This window comes from Varanus komodoensis, unplaced genomic scaffold (assembly GCF_004798865.1).
Source record: "Varanus komodoensis strain SLA01 unplaced genomic scaffold, ASM479886v1 scaffold44_3, whole genome shotgun sequence".
NCBI lineage: Eukaryota > Metazoa > Chordata > Lepidosauria > Squamata > Varanidae > Varanus > Varanus komodoensis.
In genome coordinates, this window is record NW_025336010.1 from 146,057 (window position 1) to 173,843 (window position 27,787).

At 51.5% G+C, this 27,787-nt stretch overlaps 1 protein-coding gene across 1 annotated transcript; it reads left to right on the forward strand.

The window, feature by feature from the left end:
• The first annotated feature begins 292 nt into the window (after nt 1–292).
• GGT5 (gamma-glutamyltransferase 5) lies at nt 293–27,302 on the forward strand. The gene is made up of 11 exons (XM_044444207.1): nt 293–422; nt 701–790; nt 5,464–5,653; nt 6,918–7,078; nt 8,707–8,853; nt 13,615–13,751; nt 18,890–19,080; nt 20,112–20,209; nt 24,466–24,578; nt 26,163–26,273; nt 26,638–27,302. Exons 1-11 carry the CDS (start codon nt 374–376, stop codon nt 26,782–26,784), a joined length of 1,434 nt encoding a protein of 477 aa, XP_044300142.1. The 5' UTR covers nt 293–373; the 3' UTR covers nt 26,785–27,302.
• The last annotated feature ends 485 nt before the right edge of the window (nt 27,303–27,787 follow it).

Genomic DNA, 27,787 nt, shown 5'->3' on the forward strand with positions numbered 1-27,787 from the left:
AGCTTGGTTTTGAGGAGTACAGGATTTGATCCCACAATGCAAAAGCACACAGAAATAATGCTTTTCAGACAGGATTTATCCAAATTTTCCCAATATTGGGGAGAGGTGAACTGTTTGAAGCCAAGTGGAGGGGAAACCACGAAGCTGCACCTGCCTGCCTCTCTCTCCAACTGCATCCCAATCCAATGCTGCATTCTTCCATTTCTGCTTCATGTTTAAAGAGCTGCCCCCCTCCAGTTCTCAATGTGCTGCTTTTCAAACACTCCCCTCCTCTTCTTTGTGTCACAACAGTAACATCTTACAACATGGTGGCTCAGCTGTAGATGCTGCCATTGCAGCCTTGGTCTGCACCTCTGTCCTGAACCCGCAGAGCATGGGCCTAGGGGGAGGCGTCATCTTTACCATCTATAATGCGTCCACAGGTAAGTTCCCCCAGTCTTTCCCCTTGCCTCTTATCTGTGGGAGGTGCTGGATCAGTTGAAGGAAGCACCAAAATTATTTCTGCAACAGCTTTTTAAATTGTTAGAGCGAATAAAGGGCTAACTGTACATGTTAGAGAGAAAAGGTATGTGTTTTAGTAAAGTTGGGAAAAGTCAGTCTTGCTGGAAGGTGCCCTCTTCGCCATCAGCAGCACGGAGCATCAAGAGGCACCCCGAGCCCCAAATGCCAAGACTGATGATGCTTCCCTTCTTTCTGCCAGGACATGTTGAGGTGCTCAATGCCCGTGAAAGGGCCCCCCAAAACGTCTCTGCAGATTTGTTGGGCTCCTGTGCACACGACTTTCTGCCAGGTAACAGTAGAGTTCCCTTATGTCTGTTTGTGGTGAGAGGTTGGGAGGAGAGGCTGATGGCGTGGAGAAAAGGACTCCACTGGCATCAGGAGGGAGGGAAGCGGGGTCCTTTGGGAAACGCAGAAGCCTGAAACAGTGGAACTGGATGAGTCCAACCTCCTGCTCTACGCCAGACTCTGCCAGGTAAGCCATCCCCTGGCGGAGGGCTGAACTTTGAATTCCTTCACTGAGGGAGGACCCCGCCCCCCGCACCAAGGTCATGGGCTCCACTGCTGCACTGCTCTTCCTGATGTCCAGCCAGAGCCTGGCATCCTGCCACTTGAGCCCATTATTCCATGTCCTGCACTCCTGGATGATTGAGAAGAGATCCTGGTCTTCCTCTTTGTGGCAGCCTTTCAGGTATTTGAAAAGTGCCATCTTATCTCCCCTCCATCTTCTCTTCTCAAAGCTAATTCTCAAATGGCTTCTCAAAGCCATTTCAATGGTTCCTCCCAGAGCTTAGTTTTCAGCCGTCGCCTAAGCTGCCCTCCTCCTTTACAGTTTCTCTGCATTTTTCTTGACGTTTGGTGCCCAGAACTTGATACAGTACAGGCAGTCCCTGGGTTGCAAATATCTGAGTTATGAATAACCTGTAGTTATGAACAAACTGCCATAATGTCTATTAATTTTTTTTCAAAATACTCTGGGAAATCTTCATCACCGTAGATAGAAGTGGAAGGTGTCAGGGTCTCCTTACCAAACTGCGAGAATGAATCACCAGGACCTGGAGGGAAGATGGAATTGCGTTGAACCCCAGCAGGTTTACTGAAAGATCACCTGGGACCCCGGCAGGGACTTATGACAGCAGGCTGCCTGGTAGTGGTCTGCACCGCCAACTACAAGCTGTTAGAACATAGAGTGTTTTATAGTTTCTGAGTCACATGGGCCCAGCAGCTGGGCAGTTGATGAGGAAACAAGGTGAACATAGGTCAGAAGGTGAGAGGTCTGCAGAGGGGGCTCAACACAATAGCATTTGGTTGCAGGATATTAACATACAGATCAGGGATTATTGTGAGTTTTAGCATGCAAATGAGGGTAATTGCAATGCTGTTAACCTGGCAGCCTGACCAGTTCTTGCTGATTAGCAGAACAACAGCCCTGGCAGCTTCTTGGGGAAGCCATCAAGTCCCACTTCTCAAAGTAACAGCAAATGCCAAACAGTAGCCTGGCTTGTAATTCCTGGGCGCAGGTGTGCAAAAATGCATAAGCATCTGCCAGGATTTAGTTGACTTTTCCCAACAAAGGGGAGAGAGGGAGGGCCTCCAAAGCACACCTGCCCACCCTGCCTCCAGAGGGGGAAATTTCTCCAGCATTTCCTTGCTGCAAAGAAGAGGCACTGATGAGTTTGCGTGGGGGGGAGGGGGTGTAGAGATATTGTAGTTTTTCCACTTTCATGGGGGCTCTATGCACCTAATTCCCACAAATGTGGAGGGCCAACTACAAATGATCCAACTTACATACAAATTCGACTTAAAGACAGATTTCCATTTTCTCAGGAATGGTACGTGCTTGTAACCCAGTGACTGCCTGTACTTCAGATGAGATCCAGCAAAGGCTGACTAGAGAGGAACCAATACCTCATGTGATTCGGAAGCTATACTTCTATTGATGCAGCCCAATATAGCATTTGCTTATTTTGCAGTCGTATTCCATTGTTGACTCATCTTCAGTTTGTAATCTACAAAAACCCCGAGATCCTTCTTTCTTGTACTGTTGTTGTGTTAAGAATTGCCCATCTTGTCACTGTGCATTTGGTTTCCTTTTCCTAGGTGTTGAACTTGGTATTTGTCCCTCCTGAATTTTATCTTCTTGCTTTCAGCCTAGAGCTCAAACCTCCAGCTGGGTGAAACTTAGGGGTGTTGACAGGGAAAGGACCTGACAGTGGGGGTATGTTATTGCCCTCCAGGTCAACTTGAGACCCTGGATGATGTCCTGACAGGCCACATTCTAAGGATATCTTGGGGGAGAGACACAGTAAATATGGGAGATTTCAATCTCCCGGATATTACTTGGGAGACTCACTCTGCGGTGACAGCCAGGTCACATCACTTCCTAGAAGCTATAGAGGGAGGGTTTTTCACACAGAGGGTCCGAGAGGCGACGAGGGGGAGAAACACCCTTGACTTGGTCTTGACCCAAAGGGAGGAGCTGTTAGATGGGGTACAGATTAAGGGAGCTCTGGATGCGAGTGATCACTCCATCCTTTGCTTTGAGATCAGGGGAAGGGGGTCGTGCAGCAGGTCGAGCACTAGAAGCTGGGACTTCAAGAGGGCCAACTTTGGCCAACTGAAGGCCAGACCAGGGAAAGTCTCCTGGGATAGGTTACTGGAAGGTAAGCCAGTTGAGGAGGGATGGATGGCACTCAAAAGGAGGTTTTGGAGGCGCAAGCCTTGACAATACCTCTAGTCAGTAAGGTGGGGAGGCGGAGGAGAGTGCCACCATGGATGCAAAAGGAGGTGGTTAGAGGGATTAGATGAAAGAGGAACCTCCGTAGGAAATGGGTACTGGGGCAAATAGACAAAAGGGTATACCGGGAGGAGGAGGCCCGTTGCAGAAGGATTCCTTGCAAGGCTAAGGCTGATTACAAGCTGAGTCTTGCGAAGAATATCAAGAGTAGCAAAAAGGGCTTCTATCAGCATGTAAGTAGGAAGAGGAAGGGGAAAAAGTAGCAGCCCTGCTAAATAAGAAGAAAGGAGATCCAGTGACTGATATGAGGGAACAGGCACAAATGCTAAATGATTATTTTGCTTCTGTGTTCCCCCCAAAGCAGGATGGGGGTGATATGATTGGGAGATTAGATGAGGCCGGGGACTTAGGGGCACAGATTAGAGTCACCCCCTTTGAAGTCGAGGGGCTCCTCAGGGCATTGGATGTTACACAGACACCAGGCCCTGTGATGTTACATCCGAGAGTACTTTGAGAGTTGGCAGGGGTTCTCTCACTCCGCTGGCCTCCATTTTTGAGACCTCGTGGAGAACAGGTGAAGTTCCAGAGGACTGGAGGGTGGCGTCAGTGGTCCCAATTTTCAAAAAGGGGAGTAGAAGGGACATGAGGAATTATAGATCTGTTAGCCTTACGTCCATTGTAGGAAAAACAATGGAAAGGCTCATAATAGAGAGAGATCTAGTGATGCTAGATAGGGAAGGGAGGCTGGCAGCCACACAACACGGCTTCCGCAAAAACAGGACCTGCCAGACAAACCTTGTGGAATTCTATGATAAGGTTTCAAGATGGCTAGATGGAGGAGATGCAGTGGATGTGGTTTGCCTGGATTTCAGCAAGGCCTTTGACAAAGTGTCCCATGATACCCTGGTTGAGAAACTGAGGAGTTTTGGGATAGACCAATGCACTGAACAATGGATTAGGGCATGGTTGACTGACCGAAAGCAGAGGGTAACCATTAGTGGGGAATCATTGGGATGGCGGCCAGTGACAAGCGGGGTCCCCCAGGGCTCTGTCCTGGGGCCGATCCTGTTTAATCTTTTCATTAACGACATGGAAGAAGGGGTGAACAGTCCGCTGATCAAATTGTCAGACGATACTAAAACGGGGGCAGTGGCCACAGCTGAGGAGCAGGTACTCCAGATCCAAAAGCATGGGTCCTCAAACTACAGCCCAGAGCCAGATCCTGCCCGCCATGCCCATTTATCCAGCCCACCATTTCCATTTGGACCTGCTGCACGCTGTCCATGCGCATGCACGCAACCACCCACTTCGCCCCGCGTGCGGGGATGCAGCGGTTTAATCGCTTAGAGAAAATAGTCTTCAAGCCAGCTCGCCTCACCCTGCTTCGCCGCACGCACTGCCCCTGCCAGCGTGCCGGCCCGCGCGCACTGTCGGCGCCGCCTTTCCGGCCCACCCCCAGCACCGGCAGCTTTCAACTGGCCCCCTGGTGGAAAGGTTTGAGGACCCCTGTCCAAAAGCATCTGGACAGACTATGGAAGTGGGCAGGAGACAACAGGATGGCGTTCATTGTGGATCAGTGCAAGGTCTTCCACTTGGGGCATAGGAAAGGGTGTCACAAGTACAGGATAGGGGACAAGTGGCTGGAGAGCAGCACTTGTGAAAGGGACCTCGGGGTGCTGGTTGACTGCAGTGTGATGCGGTGGTCAAGAGGGCGAACGCCACCTTTGGTTGCATAGCCAGAAGCGTGGCTTCTAGATCGAGAGCAGTATTACTACCACTCTATACGACTCTAGTGCACCCGCAACTGGAGTATTGTGTTCAGTTTTGGGCCCCTCATTACAGAAAGGATATAGCCAGGTTGGAGTCAGTGCAGCGTAGGGCCACAAGGTTGGTGGCCGGTTTGCAGGGGATGCCGTATGAGGCGAGACTGAGGGAACTGGGCCTTTTCAACCTGGAGAAGAGGAGACTCAGAGGGGATCTGTTGGCAACATACAGGCATGTTAGGGGGTGTCACATAGAGGTGGGTAGAGACCTGTTCTCCCCTGAGTGGAAGGCAGGATGCGCTCCAATGGAGAAAAGCTCAGGGAACCAATGTTTGATTCAGATGCCAGGAAGTCCTTCCTGACAGTTAGGACCCCTGTGCAACTCAAGTGGTCTCAAGAATGTGATATTTGCAGGGAAATTACTACAAGATGGGTAATAAAAGCACATGTGACTTGCTTGCCCAGGGGCCCAGTGGATTGCTGTACCTGGGGAGCTTCGCGGATATGAAGAAGCCCACAGACGCTATGGGAGATTGCCATGGAAGACACTGTTTGAGCCCACCATTAAGCTCCTTGTCCCCGGAGTCAAGATACCTGAAGTCTTGAGCAAGTTTCTGAAGCATCTGCAGTCACATTTGAAGAAAACATCCTTGTGGTAAAGACACCTTTGGAAAATTAGTACCAGGGAAACCACCATTTAGATCTTTCTTTACTGGAGTATTGGAAACAATAATCGGAGGGGAGCATTTTATTAGCAAATGTCTCTTCATGTGACAGCAAGACATGTCTTCTCTCTGCTTTGGGCAGGGTGGACACACTACAGTAACCCTTGTGAATGACAAGCCGTGATGGGTTGTTATGCCATGTGATCCCAGGCTGCCCCCCGTCAGCTGGCCCGTTCTTGGCCCACAAGCCACTCTGATGGTCTGCAGCTCACACGGGGCTTGCGGCGTCCAGGGTGGGCCACCGTGCTGTTCAGGACCAGGCAGCGAGCCCACTGCGAGTGCTACCAAGAGGCTGGCAAGGGCAGGTTCTCTCGCTGCTCTTGCCAAGCTCGCCTGGGCCACTGCCAGGGACAGCCACCCCACAGGTGCCCAGGCTGCACTTTGGGATGACCGTCACTTGTTTGGTGTCCTCACCACGATCAACATGGCTTCCCCTCGCTCTCTGCCTTTTGTTCTGGCAATTCCAAGCAGCGAGCTCTGCTTTGGCAGCTAGTGGCAGCTGCTCTCAACTGTCCAAGCAGCACATTGGAGCTGCTGGCTGACCATGAGGTTTTGTGTCAGTTGTGCAATTTTTTCATAATTTTATGTTAGATTGACTTTGTAAGGATTGGGCCTGCTTCTTTCAAATTGCAACATTCCAGTGTAGAGATTTCAGCCTCTGAATCTGAACTGGGAGAGGCAGGGTTAGAATGCTCTTCTGAAATGCCACAGCTGGCAAGCTTTGAGATAAGCCAAGAGGCTGGTGAGAACCAGGCCACCTCTGGTTTTGGGGAAACACTGGGGAACAGGGCAGGTGAGAGGGGGAGGGGTGCGACTTTGTCAGCTCCAGGGTTCAAAATCAAGTCAAATGAGTGGTCCAACTAAGTAACATCTGGTTTTCCTGCTGGCCAGGATCCCTATACACAGTGTGAGCCTCTCTGAGGATGGAGCCAATGCCATTTGGTGGGAAAGAGAGAAGGGGAATTCTCCCCTTGTGAACCACCTGGAGAGCTTTGACTATTGGAAGTATAGAAATTAAATGAATAAATAAAATTCAGTTTGAAATCTACTCCTGGTATGGGCAAGAACAACTCCACAACCAGAGGGGTTGTTAAACTCAATGGATGCTTTTTGTTAATGACTTTTGTGTTACTCATTCTGTATTGCAAAAGACTGTAGTTATAGTGATTCAATAAAGGATCTTCCCTTTATTAGCAAGCTGTTTTGCAATGCCCAAGGAACTGCCCTGAGAGCTGGAGAAACTCTTCACTGGCCAGCACTGGTGGAAACCCTGAGAGCTGTGGCAGAAAATGGAGCCAGCGAGTTCTATACTGGGAAGACGGCAAAGCGATTGGTGAAGGATGTCAGGGAGGAAGGTAGGCAGCCAGTGCAGGGCACCACAGTGAAGTTGCTGTTTGGCTCTGCTTCCGCCAAGGCCTGGCCTAGCACTCCCCATTATTTGATCGCAGTATTATTTTTTCTCAGCTCAACGCTTTAGCAAGAAATAAAGGTTTGCGATCAATGCACTCAACAGGCAGCTCTGCAGAGTGGAGAGAAGGAAATGGGTATAGCAAAGATTGGAACTGGGACTGAGTTTTGCTTGTTGCCTGTTTTAACTTGCTTACAATGAGTGGGATGACCCTTGCAGTGTGTGCAGCCTACACACATGAGAAGAGCCTTCCTGGGTCGGACGAGAGCTTGTGTTCCCACAGCGAACAGACAGCTGCCTCAGGGAAGCCAGGTCCCCTTGCCGACACTGAGACTCAGGGAGCCTCTCCTGCCTGGGCCCTAGGAGCGCAGGCCCAGCCAGGGTGCTTGCGGGCACGGAGGCCAGGAGCCCGGCAGACAGTGGAGCAGGACGGAAGCCTCCTTCCCAGCCCCTCTGGGCTGTGCTGCTCCCACTGGAGCCTCCTCTTCCAGCCTTGGTCTCCGTGCTCCAGCACTGGCCACTCACCCACCTCCGTGGCCCCATGGCTGGGCCCTCCCCTCCTGCTGGGGCCTGGCCTGGCCAGCGCTGGCAGTTGGAAGCCGCGGGCCATGCAGCCTTTATTGAAAGAAACTGGCAGGGCGCTTCTGCTGGTGGAGAGTTGCTCTGCTGCTCGACCCCTTCTTTCCTCTGCCTGATGTGTAAGTGGAGCCTGGAACGAGATCAGATGGCAGTTTCTGCTGGCAGGCTGTTTCCAGCCGTGGTCAGCCGGAGGCTTTCTTCCCCTTGCTGTGGAAATTTACCTGAACTTATCCACCTGTGTGTTTCTTTGTTCTCTCTTACAAGTAATGTTTAGTAAGAGAAGCATTTTGACTGCTATGCTAAGGAATGTACCCAGATATGTGCACACTACACTTGAGTGCGGTATTGGCAGGGGTTGGACCATGTTAGAGGATGCTCCCTCCTTCACTGCAGGTGGGAACTGGGACAGGAACATCCACTGGGAAAGGGCAGGTGGAGGCCCTGGGCAGAGACTGAGCCTGACGGGGTTGCGTTTGCATCCGCCCCATCCCTCCCGCCCTCACCATCCTCCTCTGCGCTGCTCTCCCGCTCTCTCCCACGTGCACACAGTGGGGAAGCAGGTCCCGGAGGGGTGGTCTGGAGAGCAGAGGCTTCCTGCTGCAGCTGGAGAACTGGATGCTGCTGCACGCCCCATGACATGGAGTCTTGGGGTCCGAGTGGCCCTGGGGCTGCAGTCTCTGCCACAGTGCGAGGGCATCAGCAGTGACTTCCTGGCGGTTAAAGCAGAGCAGCAAAGGAACCCAGGACCTCCGGAGGTGGCGGGCTCTCCCACGGGGGGGCATCCAGGAGGCCGCTGGACAGCCTTCTGTTGGGAACACGTGAACCGGAGTGACTGATGGCTCGGGGCCTGGCTGTCGGCGGAGATGCCAGCCCCGGGGAGCACAGGCACCCCCACTTTGCCTATGGCCAGAGGATAAGCTTGCCTGTGTCCTCGTAGCATGTGAAAGGCTTGGCAGATGGTTCAGCCCTCCCCAGTCCTCTTGCCTTGTCTCTTAGGAGGCACCCTGACGTTGGATGATCTCAAGAATTACCGCATCGAAGTGGTGAGCCCTGTGAATATTTCGCTGGGTGAATACACCGTGTACTCTGCCCCACGACCTGCTGCAGGGCCTCTGCTCTTCTTCATTCTTAATGTCCTGAAAGGTAAATGAATTACTTCTGGCTCATTGCCTGCTTTGGGTGTTCATGGTGAGGTGAGAAATCTGGGCTTTGAGGCAATGAAGGCAGAAGCAAAATCTGTTTTATCCCCCAGTCATTATGGTGCTATGAGGTATGTGAGTTTAAACTGCAAACCTGCATGTGCTTAGATTTTTATCTTCTTTTAAAAATGGGGGTTGTTGGCAAACAGATTTATTGCTGTTCTATTGTGTTAGGAGTATGGAAGCCTGGTGTCAGGATCAGAGCCTGGTTGGTCCCACCGATGTCTGTGGGGCCAGGTGCTCCTCTCACAGTCAGCTGCTGGGAAACAATCATGCACCATGGCCGAGGGTCCTGGACCATAAAAGACGCCTTCACAAGGCCTCCTTGTGCTTTACCTGCAAACATCTCTGTGCCTTGCGCCTGCCTCCCTCAGAGTAGACCCGGCCTCGCTCCAATTGCTCCCATCCTCATGGCAATGACTCACCAGGGAGCCGACCTTGGAATTGTGCTCTGACTCTCTCCCCCTCCTCCTCCCCTCCCTCTCCCTCTCCCTCTCCCTCTCCTTCCCTCTCTCCCTCTCTCCCTCTCTCCCTCTCTCCCTCCCTCTCTCTCTCTCTCTCTCTCTCTCTCTCTCTGTGTGTGTGTGTGTGTGTGTGTGTGTGTGTGAAAAATCTGACTGCTCTCCTCCATGCTTTTGACCTGGGCCTGCTGACTTGCTGGTAGCCTCTGGCCCGTACTGGGACTCCAGGCTCTGCTTGGCTTGCGCCTGCACCCGGCACTCTCCCCATCCCTGCTGCCGCCCGCAGCCCGGCCCTCACAGGTTGCTATGGCCCATTCACACCCTGCCCAGGGGTTCATTACGAACGCCGCAATAGCCCGCATTTCGCAGGCCGAACTCCTCCCTCTGCGCATGGCGCCTGCGGCAGCTGCTCCAGCGAGCCCCACGGGCTCCTTTGCTGCCATGCTTGGATGGGAACCGCGAGGAACTACCGGGTTTCCCGAGTCAAAGCAGTCTGCCGTTCTAGAGGTGCCGAGAGGCTTACCCTGCACCACATGGCCTCGTTCACCTGTTCTCTGGTGCAGCTTTGGCTTTAGCCCGGGGCTGGGATTCCTTTTGGGCATATCTACACCCTGTCCAGCCCAGAGCTTGAGGGCCTTTGTGACTACCGTCAAGACAACTTGGTCCGGGGCTTCATTCAGTCGTCCACATTGCCAGCCGGGCCCTCCATCTTCTTTGTCAAAGAAAAACAGGGCGGTCTGCATCCTTGCATAGACTGTTGAAAATTGAACTGGATCACCATCAAGAACCAATCCCGTTCCACTAATTCTGGAACTCTTTGAGCGTACGCAGGGAGCCCCTGTGTTCACCAAGCTGGATCTGCAGGGGGCTTACAATCAGGTGGGAATACAGAAAGGAGGTGAATGGAAGACCGCATTCTGGAACCTCCAGGGCCTGTTTGAATACAGGGCTATGCATTCTGGCCTGTCCAGTGCCCCTCCTACCTTCCAGCACTTTGTCAATGACATTTTTCGCCACATGCTAGACCATTTTGTGGACATTTACTTGGATGACTTCCTGATTTTTTCGAAGAACCCAGAAGAACGCCACCAGCATGTCCATATGGTCCTGCAGCGGCTACAGCAACATCCTTTATCCACCAAGCTGGAGAAATGCACCTTTGACCAGGGGTCAGTGGACTTCCTAGGGTACATTGTCTCATCAGCCGGACTCCAGGTGGACCGTGGAAGGTCTAAGCAGTTCTAGAGTGGGAACCGCCCAAGGATGCCAAGGGTGTGCAGCACTTTGTGGGCTTCGCAAACTCCTATTGGTGCCTCATCCTGGGGGTTGTGTGCATCATCGCCCCCGTCACAGCCTTGCTGAAAAAGCAGGTTCAGTTTGCTTGGGCCCCCATTGCACAAACTGCCTTCATCCAGCTTTCACTTCGGCCCCTGTGTTATGACACCCAGAATTAACCTCCCCTTCATTGTAGAAGTGATGTTTCCAGTCAGGCTGTCGGTGCCAATCTTCCCCATGTCAAGGTCCCAAGGAACCTCTGCACCCATGCACCCACTACTCATGTTGATTGACCCTGGCAGAGCAAAAGCACGGTGTACGAGACAAGGAACTGTTGGCAATTCAAGTGGCGTTTGAGGAATGGTGGCATCTCTTAGAAGGAGCAGCGCACCCCATCCAGTTGTTCACAGATCATCAGAGCCCAGAGCATTTCCAGTCCATGAAGTGCCTTTGATCACATCAAACCTGTTGGGTGCTGTTCTTTGCATGATTGGATTTCCAGGTCACCTATGAGCCAGCTGCCAAGAATGGGAAAGCTGACACCTTGTCCCATAAAGACAAACTGGCTACAGAACGTTGCACAGACCCTGCCTCTCTGCCCACCCCCACCAATTTCCTCCATGGAACTATGGAGCAAGACTTCATTTCCCAGATCCACCAAGTCCTGCCTGCTGATCCATATGCAGGCCCCAGACTGTGTGATCCTAACCAGCCCAAGGAACACAGGGCCCTGATTCTGTCCCTGCAAGATGACTGCTTGTACTCTCAGGGCCAGCTGTATGTCCCTGAGGGTTCCCTGAGAGTCCAGATGCTCCAATGGTATCATGACTTACTCACTTTGGGGGGTACTCAAAGACACTCAAGCTCATTTCTAGAGCCTTCTGGTACCCAACCCTTCGACCTGATGTCCAGAAGTTCATCTAGTCTTGTGATACCTGTGCAAGGGCCAAGGTTCCCCACCAAAGACCTCAAAGGTCTCCTACAACCATTCACAACACCCTCTAAGCCATGGTCTGTAGTGTCTAGGTTTCATTGTAGACTTGCGCTCATCCAGGGTTCACACTGCCATCCTGCTTACTGTAAGCAGACCTGCTTACTAAGATGGCTCACTTTGTTCCTCTTTGCCAAATTTCTAATGCAGCCCACCTGTTCATCACTAACATTTGCTACCTCTATGGTCTACCCAATGTGGTTATTTCCAATAGAAGGTCTCAGTTCATCTCCAATTTCTGGGCAGCCTTTCTAGGACTCCTGAACATCCAGAGGAGGTTGTTGTCAGCCTACCATTCACAGATAAATGGGCAAACAGAAAGGGTCAATCAGGTTTTGGAGCAGTACCTCGACTGCTTCCTTACGTACTGGGGCTGGGTTGACCTTCTGCCCATGGCAGAATTTGCATACAACAATACCTGCCACACCACCAGGTGTAGTCCTTTCTATGCCAACCTTTCTACCACCCTTGAGACCGTCCATGTACCCCAGCCACAGCCCTAGTCCTTCTGCCAATGACTGTGTCACCCACCTCCAGAAAGTTCACCAAGAACTCAAGCACTGCCTAGAATTAACTAAAGCCAAATTAGCTAAAGTCTACAAGGCCCAAGCAGATAGATGATATCAGGAAGGACCTGCCATTAAGGTGGGAGACAAGGTCTGTCTCTCTATGGAACACCATCAATCCCACCATCCCTCAGCCAAGCTAGACCACCAATATCAAGGGCCCTATCCTGTCATTCAAACAATAAACCCTGTGGCCTTTAGATTAGACCTTCCCCACACTCTCAAACTCCAGCCGGTCTTCCGTATTTCCCAGCTGAAGCTCCACCACTGCTGTTTCCAGGACACACTGTTCCACCACCTCCTCCTGTAAAAATAAATGGACACAGGGAATACCATGTGGCCCAGATTCTGGACTCTCAGCGGTCTCATGGCCAGCTGTACTTTCTGTTAGAGTGGGCGGGCTACAGTCCACATAGGGCCAAACATAGGGCCAAAGGGGGAAGCCCTCCTCAGATAGTCATGGGCCAGAACTTCAGCAGAGAGTTTTGTGGGGGGACATAATCTAACCTAAATTATCTGAGAAGATAATGCAGAGCCACAGTGGAACACTGTGGAGGAAAGCAGAAAAATCGGCTTAGAACCTGGCTACCTGAAGGTCTGCCTTCTCCCATACATGCCTACCTGACCATTAAGATCTGGGCAAGCCATCCCTCAAGGAGGGGAGAAGAGTGGTGCAATGAGCCAACAGTGCAATGTAGCCACCGAAACAGAAAATGCCCTTTTGGGATGCATTTGCAGAACTATGACTTCCAAATCACTAGGTGTAGCAGTTTCTCAGTACTTCTAACTAGTCAGAACCCATCTGGAACAGGCTCCCCAGAGAAGTTTGCCTGGCACCAACTCTGGTTTCATTTTGGAGCCAGGCAAAAACATTTATCTACCCATTTTAATAATTTTAATACTTAGTTTTAGTAGTGGATTTTTAGATGCTTATTAATTTTATTGTAATTTTCATAAATTTGTTTCTCCATCTTACCTGGACATGTTTTTTGAATCATCCTAGTTAAATCATCATCATCATCGATTTGATATTTATTTTTTAATGATGGTTTTAACATTGTTGTCTAGTTGTAATTTTGCTGTTGTATACCACCTATCTAAACTACCTGGGGGCTTATAAATATAAAAATAAAATAAATAAAATAATATCTTTGGAAGGAAGGGTCCAGCATGTGCCTTGCTATGTCTGAGTAACTCTGGATATATGAAAGTGCTGTGATTCCTCTACACAAATGAGGATGGGGAGCGACTCTTGCTTTGGCCAGGACACGCCAGGTCTCATTGTGACTTGCCTTATGTGGTCAGTTCCATGCTAGCTTGCCCTTTCAGACAAGGGTGAGCTTTGGAGACAAGGTGCTTGAGCTGTGGAGCTTGGTAAGGGCCTTACTGAGCGCTCGCCGCCTGTCTTTCAGGGTTCAACTTTACCAAAGACACAATGGAGACACCTAGTAGAAGAGCTGAGGCTTATCACTTTATTGCAGAGGCCCTGAAGTTTGCCAACGGCCAGAGAGCAAAAGTGGATGATCCACATTTTTCTGAAGTTACAGAGGTGGGTGACCTAAGCACTATTTCCTGGTCTTTGCATCTGCGTGAGCAGCCTTCTTATCTTATTTCCACAGATTTTGCAGCCCTGAAGAACAATAATTTTGAAGTTGTTCATGAAGAAGCATAAAATTAATCCTTCCATGCTAAAATTTCCATAATATTTATTCTGTGGTCACAGATCATTTAAAACACAAATAAGACAAAGCACACCATTCAGAAAACAGCAGTACAGCAACTTCTTGACCTAAATACAGCAATATAATTACCAGTACATTTATATTTCCATATGAATCTGGAGAATATCCTTATGAATGGTAACTACAGAAAATAAACAGCTTCTGTTTCATGGTTATTAACCCCAGCCCAGTAAGTCACATACGAAGTAAGACTCTGGGCAGCTGATGTGAAGCCAATGAAGACCCAAGAGCCAGAAAATCAGCAAACATTCCACAAGTATTTAAACCGCCTGATTTGTTTGGTCATCGGATCCCCTGTGGCAGGGAGAGGCTGCGCATCAGTGCTTGCTGAGGGAGAGGCTGCGCATCAGTGCTTGGAGGGAGCAACTTTGCCAAAGGACAACAAACTCAGCATCCCAAAACTGGGACAAATGCATCACCTGACCTGTGTCAGAGGCCCTGAGAATCAACTCTAAACCAGCCCCTTTCCTTTCCTCACTTTTCCTTAAAAAGCTAAAGGTTTCCCCATGGCATTAAAGTCCAATCATGCCTGTTAGCTTCCTTGACTCCATGTGTTAACCATGCTGGTGATTTCCTGGATTTTGTGCTTCATTTCCTCATTTGTGGGATGTTCTTCTGTTACTGTGTTTTTTGAGCAATCTCCATTTCCTGTAGAACCAGGTGCTCCTCCCAGCTGTATGGATGGCAGCACTTTGAGGGGCCGCAGGGCTTCCTGGTTCTGGCCACGCCTGAGTACAGCCCTGCTCGCCGAGTGCTACCTAGGTCCTACCTGTGGCAAGCAGAGGGGAGCATCGTGTCAGTGAAAGCCACGCATTTTTCACAGCCTACTGCCTCTGCCCCTCGCATTAAAAAGAGGGAGGGGAGGAAAGTAAATTCGCTTCACGTTTTAAGAAGTGAAAAACAGCATGCAAAGTGGATGGAGTTGACCTTTGATACTTCACAGTTTTGAGATACAGCTTTCTATTAAAAATGAACATATTAAGAAAAATGTGCACAAAAATGCTCACATAAAGGAAAATAGCATTCAAGCAGCATATGTTGAGAGAACTGGCCAAAATACATTTGAGAACTAATGCATAGAATCCAAGAATAGAAGAGTTGGAAGGGACCATGAAGGCCATCGAGTCCAACCCCCTGCTGTTGCAGGACGAATGTCATCCAATCTTTTAAAAGAAAAGTTGCAAATTTATGCTAAAACTTGACAGAACAAAATCATGAATGAAAAAAAAATGCAAATGACCCAAAAGGAAAGGAGATTCATCCATCCCACCTTGAAAGTCTTTCTACATGGGATGGTTCAAGTTCTTGCTTAAATCTGAGAAATCTACTCTCCATACTACATTTCTGCTTATTTATATATTTTTCCTCAAAAATGTTGAGGAACAGGCTCAAGCCCTATTCATTCTAGATACCTGCAAAAACGCTTTTAAGTTTTGTTTTCTCTAGAAAATTCACCACAGTGTGCAGGGCTTGGAAATCCCTAGCCTGGTGCTCTGGAGCAGAGGCGTGGGGGTGTTGTGCTTGACAGTCTTGTGGGCAGAGCTGGAATAAGGCATTTTCACCAGCCAAGATGAGCAAACGTAAACGTGCCGCTGCCTGCCAAAGGACCCTGAGCATGCCTGGAGTTCCTCCTTTTTGAAGGAGCGTAGGGCAGACCTGGTGTTCCCCTGGTGCTGGGGTGAAAATTGCCCACCAGGAGACTGGGGCACATGGGCTGGAATGAAGGCTTCCATCCCCCACCCCTGCAGTCATGGCTGATTTAGTGCGGGACAGAAGCTTGGCTCTGTGCATCCATGCAGCCTTTTCTGCATCCAAGGATATCAGTTTATTACATAAGAAACCTTACTAAAGGCATTCGTGTAATACACTATTTCTCTTAATTTCAATTTGCGTTAAACATCCGAGAAAAAGGTAGACGAGACTAGACACACTCAGAGTTGTTACACATGTGCACAAAGCACTCTGTTGGTGTGCACCTTCTATAGTTCAAGAATGTGATGCAGCCTATTCTCCTAGAACATCAAATTTCAAATATTTTTATAGTTTTAATTCATAAAAAATTCACATTTTGTTTTGCACCTTATCTGGATTGCGCAGTGTGCCTTATCATTTTAATTTAAATTGCCTACATTTAAAATGTTGTTGTTGTTGTTGTTGCTAGTTGCAAAATCATGTCTGACCCATCACGACCCCATGGACAACATTCCTCCAGGCCTTCCTGTCCTCCACCATCCCCCGGAGTCCACTTAAGCTCACACCAACTGCTTCAGTGACCCCATCCAGCCACCTCAACCTCTGCCACACCCTTCTTCCTTTGCCCTCAATTGTTCCCAGCATCAGGCTCTTCTCCAGGGAGTCCTTCCTTCTCATGAGGTGGCCAAAGTATTTGAGTTTCATCTTCAGTATCTGCCCTTCTAAAGAGCAGTCAGGGTTGATCTCCTCTAGGACTGACTGGTTTGATCGCCTTGCGGTCCAAGGGACTCGAGGAGTCTCCTCCAGCACCACAATTCAAAGGCCTCAATTCTTTGGCGCTCAGCCTTCCTTATGGTCCAACTTTCACAGCCATACATTGCAACTGGGAAAACCATAGCCTTGACTATACACACTTTTGTCGGCAGGGTGATGTCTCTGCTTTTTAGTATGCTGTCTAGATTTGCCATAGCTTTCCTCCCCAGGAGCAAACGTCTTTTAATTTCTTGGCTGTAGTCCCCGTCTACAGTGATCTTGGAGCCCAGGAAAATAAAATCTGTCACTACCTCCATTTCTTCCCAGTCTATTGCCAGGAAGTGAGAGGACTGGATGCCATGATCTTAGTTTTCTTAATGTTGAGTTTCAAGCCAACTTTTGCACTCTCCTCTTTCACCCGCATCAAGAGGCTCTTTAGTTCCTCTTCACTTTCTGCCATTAGAGTGGTATCATCTGCACATCTGAGGTTGTTGATATTTCTCCCGGCAATCTTAATTCCAACTGGTGATTCATCTAGCCCCGCCTTTCTCATGATGTGCTCTGCATATAAGTTAAATAGGCAGGGCGACAGTATACAGCCTTGCCGAACTCCTTTCTCAATTTTGAATCAGTTCTCACTGTTGCTTCTTGACCTGCATACAGGCTTCTTAAGAGACCAATAAGATGGTCTGGTACTCCCATCTCTTTAAGAACTTGCCACACTTGGTTGTGATCCACACAACGAAATGATCTCCGAGCGAGCGAGGCGGCGGCAAGGGCACGCGCAGCGAGGCAGGCAGTGGTGGGCGCGCACGGCGAGTCCAAGCCCTGGAGGCAGGCCAGATAAATGGGCATGGCGGGCCGCATCTGGCCCATGAGCCATAGTTTGAGGACCCCTGGTATGGAGCTTCTCCATCTTTGGCTGCAGAGCACACGGTCAGTCTGATTTCTGTGTTGACCGTCTGGTGATGTCCACGTGTAGAGTCGTCTCTTGGGTTGTTGGAGAAGAGTGTTTGCTATGACGAGCATGTTCTCTTGACAAAATTCTGCCAGCCTTTGCCTTTTGTACTCCAAGACCAAACTTGCCTGCTATTCCGGTTATCTTTTGGCTTCCTACTTTAGCATTCCAATCCCCCATGATGATAAGGACATCATTTTTAGGTGTTATTTCTAGAAGGTGTTGTAGGCCTTCATAGAACCGGTCAACTTCAGCCTCTTCAGCACCAGTGGTTGGGGCATTGACTTGGACTACTGTGATGTTGAATGAACTGAGATCGTTCTGTCATTTTGGAGATTGTATCCCCGTACTGCTTTTCCTACTCTTTTATTGACTATGAAGGCTACTCCATTTCTCCGGAGGGATTCTTGCCCGCAGTAGCATACCTGATGGTCATCTGAATTAAATTCACCCATTCCTGTCCATTTTAGTTCACTGATTCCTAAGATGTCGATATTCAATCTTGGCATCTCATGTTTGACCCCATCCAGCTTGCCTTGATTCATAGATCTTACATCCCAGGTTCCTATGAAGTATAGATCTTTGCAGCATCGGACTCTCCTTTCACCACCAGATACATCTGCAACTGAGTGTCCTTTCGGCTTTGACCCAGTTGCTTCATTTTTTCTGGTGCTACTAGTACTAGCCCTCTGCTCTTCCCCAGTTGCATATTGGACACCTTCTGACCTAAGGGACTCATCTCTTGGTATCATATCTCTTTGCCTTTTGGTACTGTCCATTGGGTTTTCATGCCAAAGATACTGGAGTGGGTTGCTATTTCCTTCTCCAGTGGATCACCTTTTGTCAGAGCTCTGTTCTATGACACATCTTTGGTTCCCCTACATGGCATAGCTCATAGCTTCATTGCACTACACAAGCCCCTTCGCCATGGCAAGGCAGTGATCCATGAAGGGTACATTTAAAATACCTGTCAAATATTGACTACACTGTTTCCAAACCCATCTTTTTCATTTTCCACGTCCCACAATTTTAACCTGATGGTATCCAGGGGGTAGCTCACATAATTCTGCTCCAAACCCCTCTGCTCAATCCTCGGGATCCCTGGTGCCATCAGGGAGAGCAGGCCAACAAAATGGCCACAGGCAGACCAAAAGCAGCATCCCAGCTCCAGGGATGCCTCTGCACTTCCTGGCTTTTCAGCCAGCACTTTTCCCCTCCATACCATGCGTTCAAAGTAATGGCTATTTTCTGTTCCCACATTTGTACCAAGCTTGTAGTTAATATAATGGTTTGGTTGGGTGGCTTTCCTTAAAAATCAACTTGAAACAGCCCCCTTCAAGGCGACAGAGTGCAGCCTCTACACCAAAACAATTTTCTTCCCTGCTCCATGTAACGCCCTCTGGAAGCTTGGGGACACGGCAGTCACAGCTAGTCCGAGCAGTTCTGCTGTTGGGGCAGCCAAAGGCAGCCAAGCAGTGGGGGAGATGGGGGCCCCCCTCTGCGTGCCTCCGCTCCCTCCAGCCGCCACGCGCTGTGTTGCAGAGGGTCGTCGGGGAGCTGATGTCGAGCGCCTTCGCCGCTCGGGTCAGGCAGCTGATCGATGACCGAGGGGACCATCCTGTGGAGCATTACAACCTCACCCGGCCCGGGGCAGTGCAGTTCGGCACCTCCCACGTCTCTGTTCTGGCTGAAGACGGGAGCGCCGTGGCAGCCACCAGCACCATCAACCACCCGTGAGTACCTGGAGTGCTGCTCCACCTGCCTTCGGTCCTTGAAAGGGAAGGTTTAACCACCACCATGGGTTTAGTGGGCAGAGTGGCTGGATGGGAGGCTTAATCACCATGGTGCTTGCACCCTGCGCAATCTGGTTCTAGTCCCCGGGTCTTAAAAAGAAGGTATGATTAGTATATGCTTGACATTTAGTCAAAGCTGTATTTGTGTTGGTGAAATGCACCGCAGATTCCAAAGCAGATTGGCTTTTTCTGGCTTACACCTGGTTTTATTTTTTAGTTTTGGAGGGGATTTCTGCAAGTGCGTGCTTGTAGAAACTTGCATGTATGTTGACAGAGTGCACACACCACAGTGTAAACACAGGTACATGAACAGAACAAGATTCTCACATGTTCCTTTAAAAGCAATTTCATCGATGCGCAGATGGCGCCTGACAAGGTGACACACAGATGGACGGGGCTGGAAGTCCTCAGTCCTAAGGAGACCGAGGGGGGCGAGGGGGGGCGTGGCCTTGGCAGCACCAAGTGGGGGCTGCTGTGGGGGCCTGGGCGAGGAGAGTGGCAGTGGCTGGGCGGGTGAGGAGGCCAGCGGACTGGAAGACAGTGAGCAGCGAGGGCTTCCTGCCATCCCCAGCCAGGCTGGCGATGGTGCTCTGGCCGCCTCCCACTGCAGCCCCTTCTCGACACCAGACTGGGGGCTGCCCTTTGTGCCTTAAGCCCACTTTGCTCCCATGGACCTGGTGTGCCTGACAAACGAGCAGCGGGTTATTTGAGAGTGTTCAGCCCTCAAACAACCCTGCTGGCTTGAGTTTGCCTGGCATGACAAACCATAGCAAGCTGAGCGCCCTGCGTGCTGTGCAAAAACGCTGCCAGGGGGTGCCCACCGGTTGCAGAAGCTCCCAGGGATATGCAGAAGCACAGCAGGCAGTTGTCCCCAGGGCTCGGCATCGCAGAGAGCACAGAGGGGACATGTTCCCCAGCCTCAGATCTGACTCCCAGTCCTCTTCTCACATCTGTAATCTTCTGCCGCATAGGTTTGGCTCCATGGTGTATTCGCCACAAACTGGGATTCTCTTAAACAATGAACTGGCTGACTTTTGTATGAAACAGTCAAGCAGGAAGATCATTGCAGGTGAGCTCCTCCTCCACCACCGCCCTCTTCCGGAAGCACACGCGCCAGCAGGATGATGACTCTGCCATGCCCAGATGAGGGGACTTAAATATTGCTAGGAATTTTCTCTTGCCTCATCAGCCTGAAGGGCTGAAGGGCACAAAACATTCCTTGAACAGAGTGACTGGGGTGGAACAGCTAACACCCTGGGAGACAGAAAGAAGATTTAAGGTGATCTTGATGGGTTGGAACACTGGGCTGAAAGGAACAGAATGAAATTCAGTCAGAGCAAATGCCAATTCTCTCCTCTAGGAAAAGGAAACTAAATGCACAGTTACTGGATGGGGAGTCCTTGGCTCGACAGTCCTGCAAATGAGAAGGATCCTGGTGTTGTCGTAGATTGCAAGCTGAATATGAGTCAGTGATGTGACGTGGCCGCAGAAAGGGCAAATGCTCTTTTGGGCTCCATTTACAGAAGTATCACTTCCAAATCTCACAAAGTCCGAGTTCCCTCTACACAGCAATTGTTAGGCCCCATCTTGAGCGCTGTGTCCAGTTCTGGACACCACAGTTTGAGAACGATGCAGGCAAGCTGGAAGGGGTTCAGAGGAGGGCAACAAGGATGATCAGGTGGCTGGAAACCAAGCCCTATAAAAAGAGATTGGAAAAACTGGGCACGTGCCCCCTTGAGAAGGGGAGACATGGTAGCCCGCTGCAAGTACTTGAAAGGTTGCCACAGAGAGGAAGGCTGGAAGCTCTTCTCACTCATCCAGAGTCAGAGTGCCAGACAGAAAATAATGGGCTTAGATGAGACCAGATTCTGGCTGATCATCAGGAAAATGGCAGCATGGAACCCATGGCCTAGGGAGGCAGTGGGCTCTCCCACGCTGGAGGCACTGACGGGGGGCAGCTGGACAGCCCTCTGTCAGGAATGCTGTAACTTGGAGTCCTGCACCAAGCAGTGGGTGGGACCTAATGGCCTTCTTGGTCCCGTCTGGTTCTACTAGTCTAGGATGCCTCATGATAAAAAGCTTCCTACATTCCGTCTGATGCTGTGCATCTGTCTTGCTTTTGTGCACGTTCCTCATGCAACTGATCCCAAATCTGTGTGCACTTATTCTGTCGTTTCGTACTTAGCAGCAACAATAAATTATAGTAAGAAAAAAAAGTGGCGGAAGCCTTGGAAAAGGGAGAATGGCAAAGGGAAGGCATGTCAGATGGGCTCCCTGGGCATGTCATTGCACCTGGCCGGGGGGTGGGGGGGAGGTGCGTGGCCCGGAATGCACCCAGCAGCCCAGCAGGCGCATCTTGGGCTCCTGCCCCCCCTCCGTGCCCCCCCTTGTGCTCCAGCACCATCCCAGCAGAGGCCCCGCTAGAGTGCTGAGCTCCCCACTCTGCTGTCTTTGGCTTTGTCCACTGAGGTCATGGAAGCCACTTTAGAAAGTCACACACACGACTCTGCAGAGTGAAGGAGTGCGAGGAGGGGCAGGCGGGCAAAGTCCCCGAAGGGTGTGGGCAGTGGGCCCCTCTCTCTCCTTCCTTTCGAAGAATATAAATATAAATAAATATGGCACCTGTCCAGCCAAGCCATGAGATGCTTGCAAAGCCTGGTGAGGTCTGTAGTTGTGAAAGGGGGATTCAGCCTCCATTTCGACAGCAAGATCCCAGGGAGTCGGAGGAGCCCGTGTGTTCCATTCATTTTGCAACAGGTAGAACTGTGGTGCGGGGAATCCCAAAGGAAGATAACAGCTCCCGTCATGTACTGCCACCATTTTAAGATTGTGGACACTTTGAAAAGGGAAATTAGTGCAATAAGATTTAAAGCTGTTGCCTTAAATGGAGAAGTTTGAGCAGAACTGAAACTGGCAAAGCTTGGACGCAGCTCCCAGGGTATGTGGCAGCAGGTACAATGGAAGGAAAGGCTGGACTGGATGGTAGAGAAGGCTGGACTATCAACCTTTGACCAGTTGATTTTTAAAACTGGAAAAAAATTGTTCATTCCTAAGCCGTAGGCCACTTCTGGTTGAAAAATGGATGTCTAGATATTAATTTCAAGAACAAGTGGGAAAACTCACAGGAGAAAATGCTCCCCAAATCAGTGCGGCAATTTACTTTTGGTGAAGGACTTGCATTGTCCCCGTGTGCTCAGGATGGAGAAGATTCATAACAAAGTTCTAGCTCATAACCCCAACATGTCTAAATATCTAGAAAACAATAAAACTTTTATGTCAGGGAACCTTGAAGCAACGCATCTCCAAAGGAGGCACTTGCCTGCCGGATTGCCTTTAAAATTTTGGAATCTTTCGCTGGGTTTTAATGTGTGCTGCCCGAGAGATAGCAGGCCTGAACTTATCATTCATACACTCATGCACAACACTTAGAAAGCAATGTTTACTCAGCAGGAAATATTGGGCAGGTGCAAAACGCTCCGTCCAATGTTGTCTGGGCAGCAAATACTCCTGTTGCCTCCCAGTCTTATGGTGTGTTTCTAAAGAGACAGACCTTCCTATGTAACAGGCAGAGGGAGGAAGGGAGAGGGAGTCCCTCAGCTGCCCCGCTGGAAAGCTGTCCTCTGGATGGCAGGGCCTGGCACCCGCAGGAAGGGCCGAGGGGCCAGGCCTGCGACAGCTCTTGCCTGGTCACGTCTTCTAAGCCCCTGATCCTTCTCCTTTCCCCTCTGCATTTGCCTCCATGGGAAGGGTGAGATTCCCATTGTTCAGCAGACTTGTGTTAACTGCTGCTCCTCCTGGCCGGGGAGCTTGACTTTGTGGTGCCAATATTGGCATTGATTATATCCATGCACTGCAAAGGGCACCCCAGGAGACGTGCACAAGGAAATGGCCATTTTTAGCTTATTTGGTTGTACCAGAAGTGCTATCTTCTCTACAAAGATCAGATAGATCATTAATTTAATCACTGAATAGATGATCTCATTAACCCCACTGACTATGCTGCTAGGTTAGGTGAAAGAGGAATAATGGGGTGGCTTAGAATTTGTCAACAGGCCATGAAGGGCAGAAGAAAGCAAAGTACACTTTGTGAAAAGGTGGAAATACCAATGAAAATGGAATACATTCCATCAGAAGAAAAGGGAAAATGACAGATTGTTTCACATGGGAGTTGTTCAATTTTTATTGTTACAGAGAAGAGATATAATGTAGATATTGATGAATGCTGTGCATTTAATTTGGTGCACTAAAAGATCTATAGTTGCATTTTCTAATGTTCCTGTACTGAGTGATGGCAGCTTTTCTACATACACTGTGAGGTGCTTTCTTCATGCTTTTCAGATGGTTGCTCATTTATGTGCTGTATTATTTAAGCAATTCTATCTAGCCATTAATGAACTACATACGACAGGATTTTAAGGCATTTTTATATACTGCTCGACTCCCAGTGATATACCACACAGAAATATAGAAACAGAGAAAGACAGAAGGGGCATCCCGGGTCATCTAGTCTGACCCCCGGCTCCAGCCGGCTCCGCTCACAACGTGCCCACCATGTGCACGTCCAGCCTGTCCTTGAACACCCTCCCCAGTGGGGCCTCAACCACCTCCTATGGAAGCCCTTTCCATACTCCAGGGATCCTAACTGTCAGGAAGTCCTTCTTGGCATCCAAATTGAACCTTGGCTCCCTGAGCTTTGCTCAGTTGGAGCGTGTCCTGCCTTCCTCTGCAGGGGAGAACAGGTCTCTACCCATCTCCATGTGACATCCCCTCACATACCTGTATGTCACCCCCTCACATACCCCCTCACATACCTGTATGTTGCAGCTGCCGCAGCGGACAGCCACCCCCGGGATTCCCACCGGGGCCACCTCCTGACCTGCCACTGAGTGCCCCGCGCAGGCCCTGCCCTCTTCCCCCGCCTTCGCTGTCCTGTACTGGCCTTCTCGGGCTGCAGTCGTCCAGTTCTTGCCTGTGCCAGTCCCTGGCCGCCTCTGCGCTCTCCCCGCCGCTGCTGCGCCGCCTGCCGTGCTGCCAGGAGCCAAAGGACCCGGGGCTTGCGTTTTGTGGAGCCCTTGTTGCACCATCCCTTGTCTGCATCAGTTTCTCTGCTTACTCTGAAGGGTTCATTGTTACTCATGATCATGTGAGTGTGTCTTAAGATCTCACAAACTGTAAAGCATCGTAGTGGTTGGGCTGAGAGGCCTAGGTGTGCATCGCTGACTTGACTGCATGGCATTTGTGCATGTGTGAGGTTCAGAGAGGAAGGTGAAGGCTGGCAGGCAGAAGCCAGCCCCCGCGTGGCTAACGGCCTCTCCCCTCCCCCAGGTGAGATGCCTCCTTCCTCCATGGTGCCCTCCATCCTCGTTTCCCGTGATGGGCAGTCCAAGCTGGTGATTGGCGGCTCCGGTGGGACCCAGATCGTCCCTGCTGTGGCCCTGGTGAGTGGGCAGTCCTCCCCTTCCCCACATCATCCTTCCGGGCCCTGCTGGCTTACCAGCCCGGAGGCTGCTCTGCTGTCTGCGGGTCGCACTTTCTCAAGTCCACACAAAAGCCATCCAGGAGTCGCACAGAGGAAGAGATGAGTTGTTTCAGCACTGGTGGGGTTCCTGCAGATCCTTCCTCTGCCGGGGTGTGGCAATGGCCCATCCTGGAGAGGGGCCATGTGCAGCCCGGGGCCCAGAAGCCTCACCCCCCAGCCTGCTGGATGAGGGGGGCGATGTTCCCTGGGCGGGCAGTGTCCGCCATGGCCCTTGGGCAGGGGCTGGAGAGGGGAGGAGGGCTGTGCAGGGACTGCCTGCCCGCATGGCACGGGCCCCCAGACCAGGTTCACCTGCAAAGCGGGTCCTCAGAGCCCGCTCGCCTTGCTGGCAGGGAGGGCCCCCCCGCCAGCCTGGCTCTGCGCCCCCGGAGCCTCTGCACAGAATGCCAGCCAGCAAGGGCCTCTTCCCTGCACAGTCTAGTGGGGGTGGGGGGTGGGGAGGGCTCCCGTGTCAGTGAGGCTGCTTGCTTGTTACTGCTTTTATTCTGAGCTTTGTGTGATGGAACTCTGTCCTCAGAGCAGGTCCACCGCCATGGAGCTCCTTGGACAACTCTCAAGCTCAGAATAAAAGCTGCCGGAGGCATGCGGCCCCCCTGGCACGGGAGAGGCGCTCAGCAGGGTTTGGCCTCCGTGGCCGGTGGGGCTGCGCTTCCCTGGAGGCCGTGTCTGTGGCGTGGGCATTTCCGTGGATGCTTCTGTGGCCCAGAGCTCCTTTCGCCGGGTAGTGCTGAGGTGGCTGCCATGGCTTCTTCCAGTCAGAAGCAGCTTGGCTGGTTGTTCCCACTGCCGTGCAAGGGAAGTGGTGCCCCGTGCGCCTGAGGCAGCCCTGAGCCAGCATTCCTCAGCGGTCATTTGGATGCCCCCAGCTCCTGAGAACTCGCTCCAGGGGGCCCTTACAAGCCCTCTAGTTATGGTGGCCACTGGGAGGGCCTCTGGTGGTGGCCCCTGAATTTTGGAATGTTCTACCCTAGAGAGTAGCTACAGCCCTTTCAGATATCAGTTTTTACATAATACATGGAAATCCGGTTTCTAGCTTTCTTTCTCTTGTGTTACTATGTTTGTGCTTTTAAAGGTTTGTTTATATGTTTATTTTTAATAGTTTTAAATGCTCTGGGAGGTTTTGAATAGAAGAGTTAAAAACCTTGATTAAAAACATGCCTTATCATACTGAGGGTTCCACCCCAATTTAAGGTGCTCTACTGGGTATTCATGTTCTCTAAATCAAGAAGTCAGATTAAGAATGCAGGCTGCATTTGCATATGTTAGGAAAATAAAAAAGCAAAAAATGCAGGCTGCACCGCTCCCCTTGGCCATGTATCCAGCTGTTCTGTCTGCTGGTTGCCCCTGGGCAGCTATGGCCAGTCCCTCCCCCCCCCTCTGCCCATAGTATCACACCTCCGGCCCTCTGCTGCCTGGGGGTCAGTTGCCATGGCAAACGCCTCTTGCCCAGCTTTGTCCAACGGCGGTGCTTGCTTTCTTTCAGGCTGTCACCCACAAGCTCTGGTTCGGGCACGATCTCAGCACTGCCATCAGGGCCCCGATTCTCTTTGCCACCAGCAACAACTCCATTGCCGTTGAGGAACGCTTCCCTCAGGTGAGGTGTGCGGGCAGTTTCCAGGGCTCAGGCAGAGCAGCTACACAGGGCTCGTGGGGCGCCTTCTCCCCTGGCCCCGGCCCCGGCCCCGGCCCCGGCCTCGGCCCCCACCACAGCGTCTGGGCCTTGGAGAAGGAGGGCCGCTGGCAGGTGATGGGGAGGCCTCCTGCCTTCACCCGGGCGGCCTGGGCTCATCGCTGGGCACGCGGCAGCAGCAGAGCTCTTGCGCAGCCCAGGGAGTCCAGGGTGGGTCTGCGCCGGGGGCACCCCGAGCCTCGCGATCGCGCCTGCGGTCCCCAGACTACCATGGCTGAAGCGCCAGGCGGACTGGAGCCGTTCTCACCGCCTGCTCTTTTGCTCCTAGGACATTGTGAAGGCGCTGCGTGAAAGGGGCCACTCGGTCCACACCGCGCCCCTGGCCTTGAATGTCGTGCAGGGCATCGCCCAGGACCAGCACTGCATCTTCCCCTACTCTGACCTGAGGAAGCAGGGCGAAGCCTCGGGCTATTAGCGCCCAGCCGTGGCGGCGTGTGGGCTGGGCTAGGGGATCGCCGGCGCCTCTCTCCTCCCACGTCCCCCTAGGCCCTTGGGGAGTGCATGCTTCCCCTGCCGCTTCGGACATGGCAAGCCACTACTGCAAGCTGGAGAAAGCCGCCCACATGGATCCCTTCCTCCCCCTCGTCCTCCTCCCCCACCCCTCCATGCTTTTCTTCCCGCTGGCGCTCCTGCAGGGGGCTTGCTGCACCCGCAAGGGGAACCAAGAGCAGCTCCATAGCATATGAGGCGCTGCGTGAGCGGGTCTTCCCCCAGCGCTGCAGGCACGTGCAAAGCCGAGTCCCCCTCCTTCCCTCCGCATACTTCGGGTGTGGGCTTCTGCCCAGCCTGTGCGCGGAGATAATGTGAACGTGCCCCCGGCAGCACTGCTCGGGGCAAGCGCTCTCCGCGGGCTGTGCAAGTTTCGCTCATCGCGGAATGAGAGGCCTGCTGCTTAGTCAGGCTTTGCCACACTGTGAAAGCCTTAGGGGTGGGGTGGGGTGGGGTGGGGTGGGGTGGGAAGCCTAGCCGGGCTGGTTTGCTTGGATAAGGACCTCAAAGATTAGGCTGTGGCAGCTGCAAAGGTTCTGTCAGCAAGGCCTCCATTTCCTGGTGAATGTGTCCGTGTTTGCTCCTGAGAGGAAGGCTTTCCGTAAGTTAAGGGAGGGCTGCACTCCCCGGGGCCTGAAGACGGGGTGTGATGTGCCTGCCCTCCCACCTTCTACCCCGACTGTGCTTTGGCCCCCATACTTGGGCTCTGGGCGGGCCCACTGCACCAGCTGACTTGCCCCATGTTCTTGGGTGCCTTGACTGCTCCTGCGTTTTGGACCAGAGGTGCCTGGGGAGGGGCCACGGCTTTCGGGAAGCAGAGTCTGACCTTGACCTTGACCCTGGTTCCGTGCCGAGTGCACAAAGCCCTGCAGTGCCGCAGCGGCCGAGGTCAGCCGCTGAGCGGACAGCCTTTCAGCCCCGCACATGGG

Excerpts from the sequence above, each read along its gene's own strand:
- GGT5 (XM_044444207.1), top strand. The coding sequence starts at position 374 with ATGGGCCTAGGGGGAGGCGTCATCTTTACCATCTATAATGCGTCCACA. Across the intron at positions 5,654-6,917 it reads TTGAAGAAAACATCCTTGTG|CAAGCTGTTTTGCAATGCCC; the intron begins GTAAAGACACCT and ends TCCCTTTATTAG. Across the intron at positions 8,854-13,614 it reads CATTCTTAATGTCCTGAAAG|GGTTCAACTTTACCAAAGAC; the intron begins GTAAATGAATTA and ends CCTGTCTTTCAG.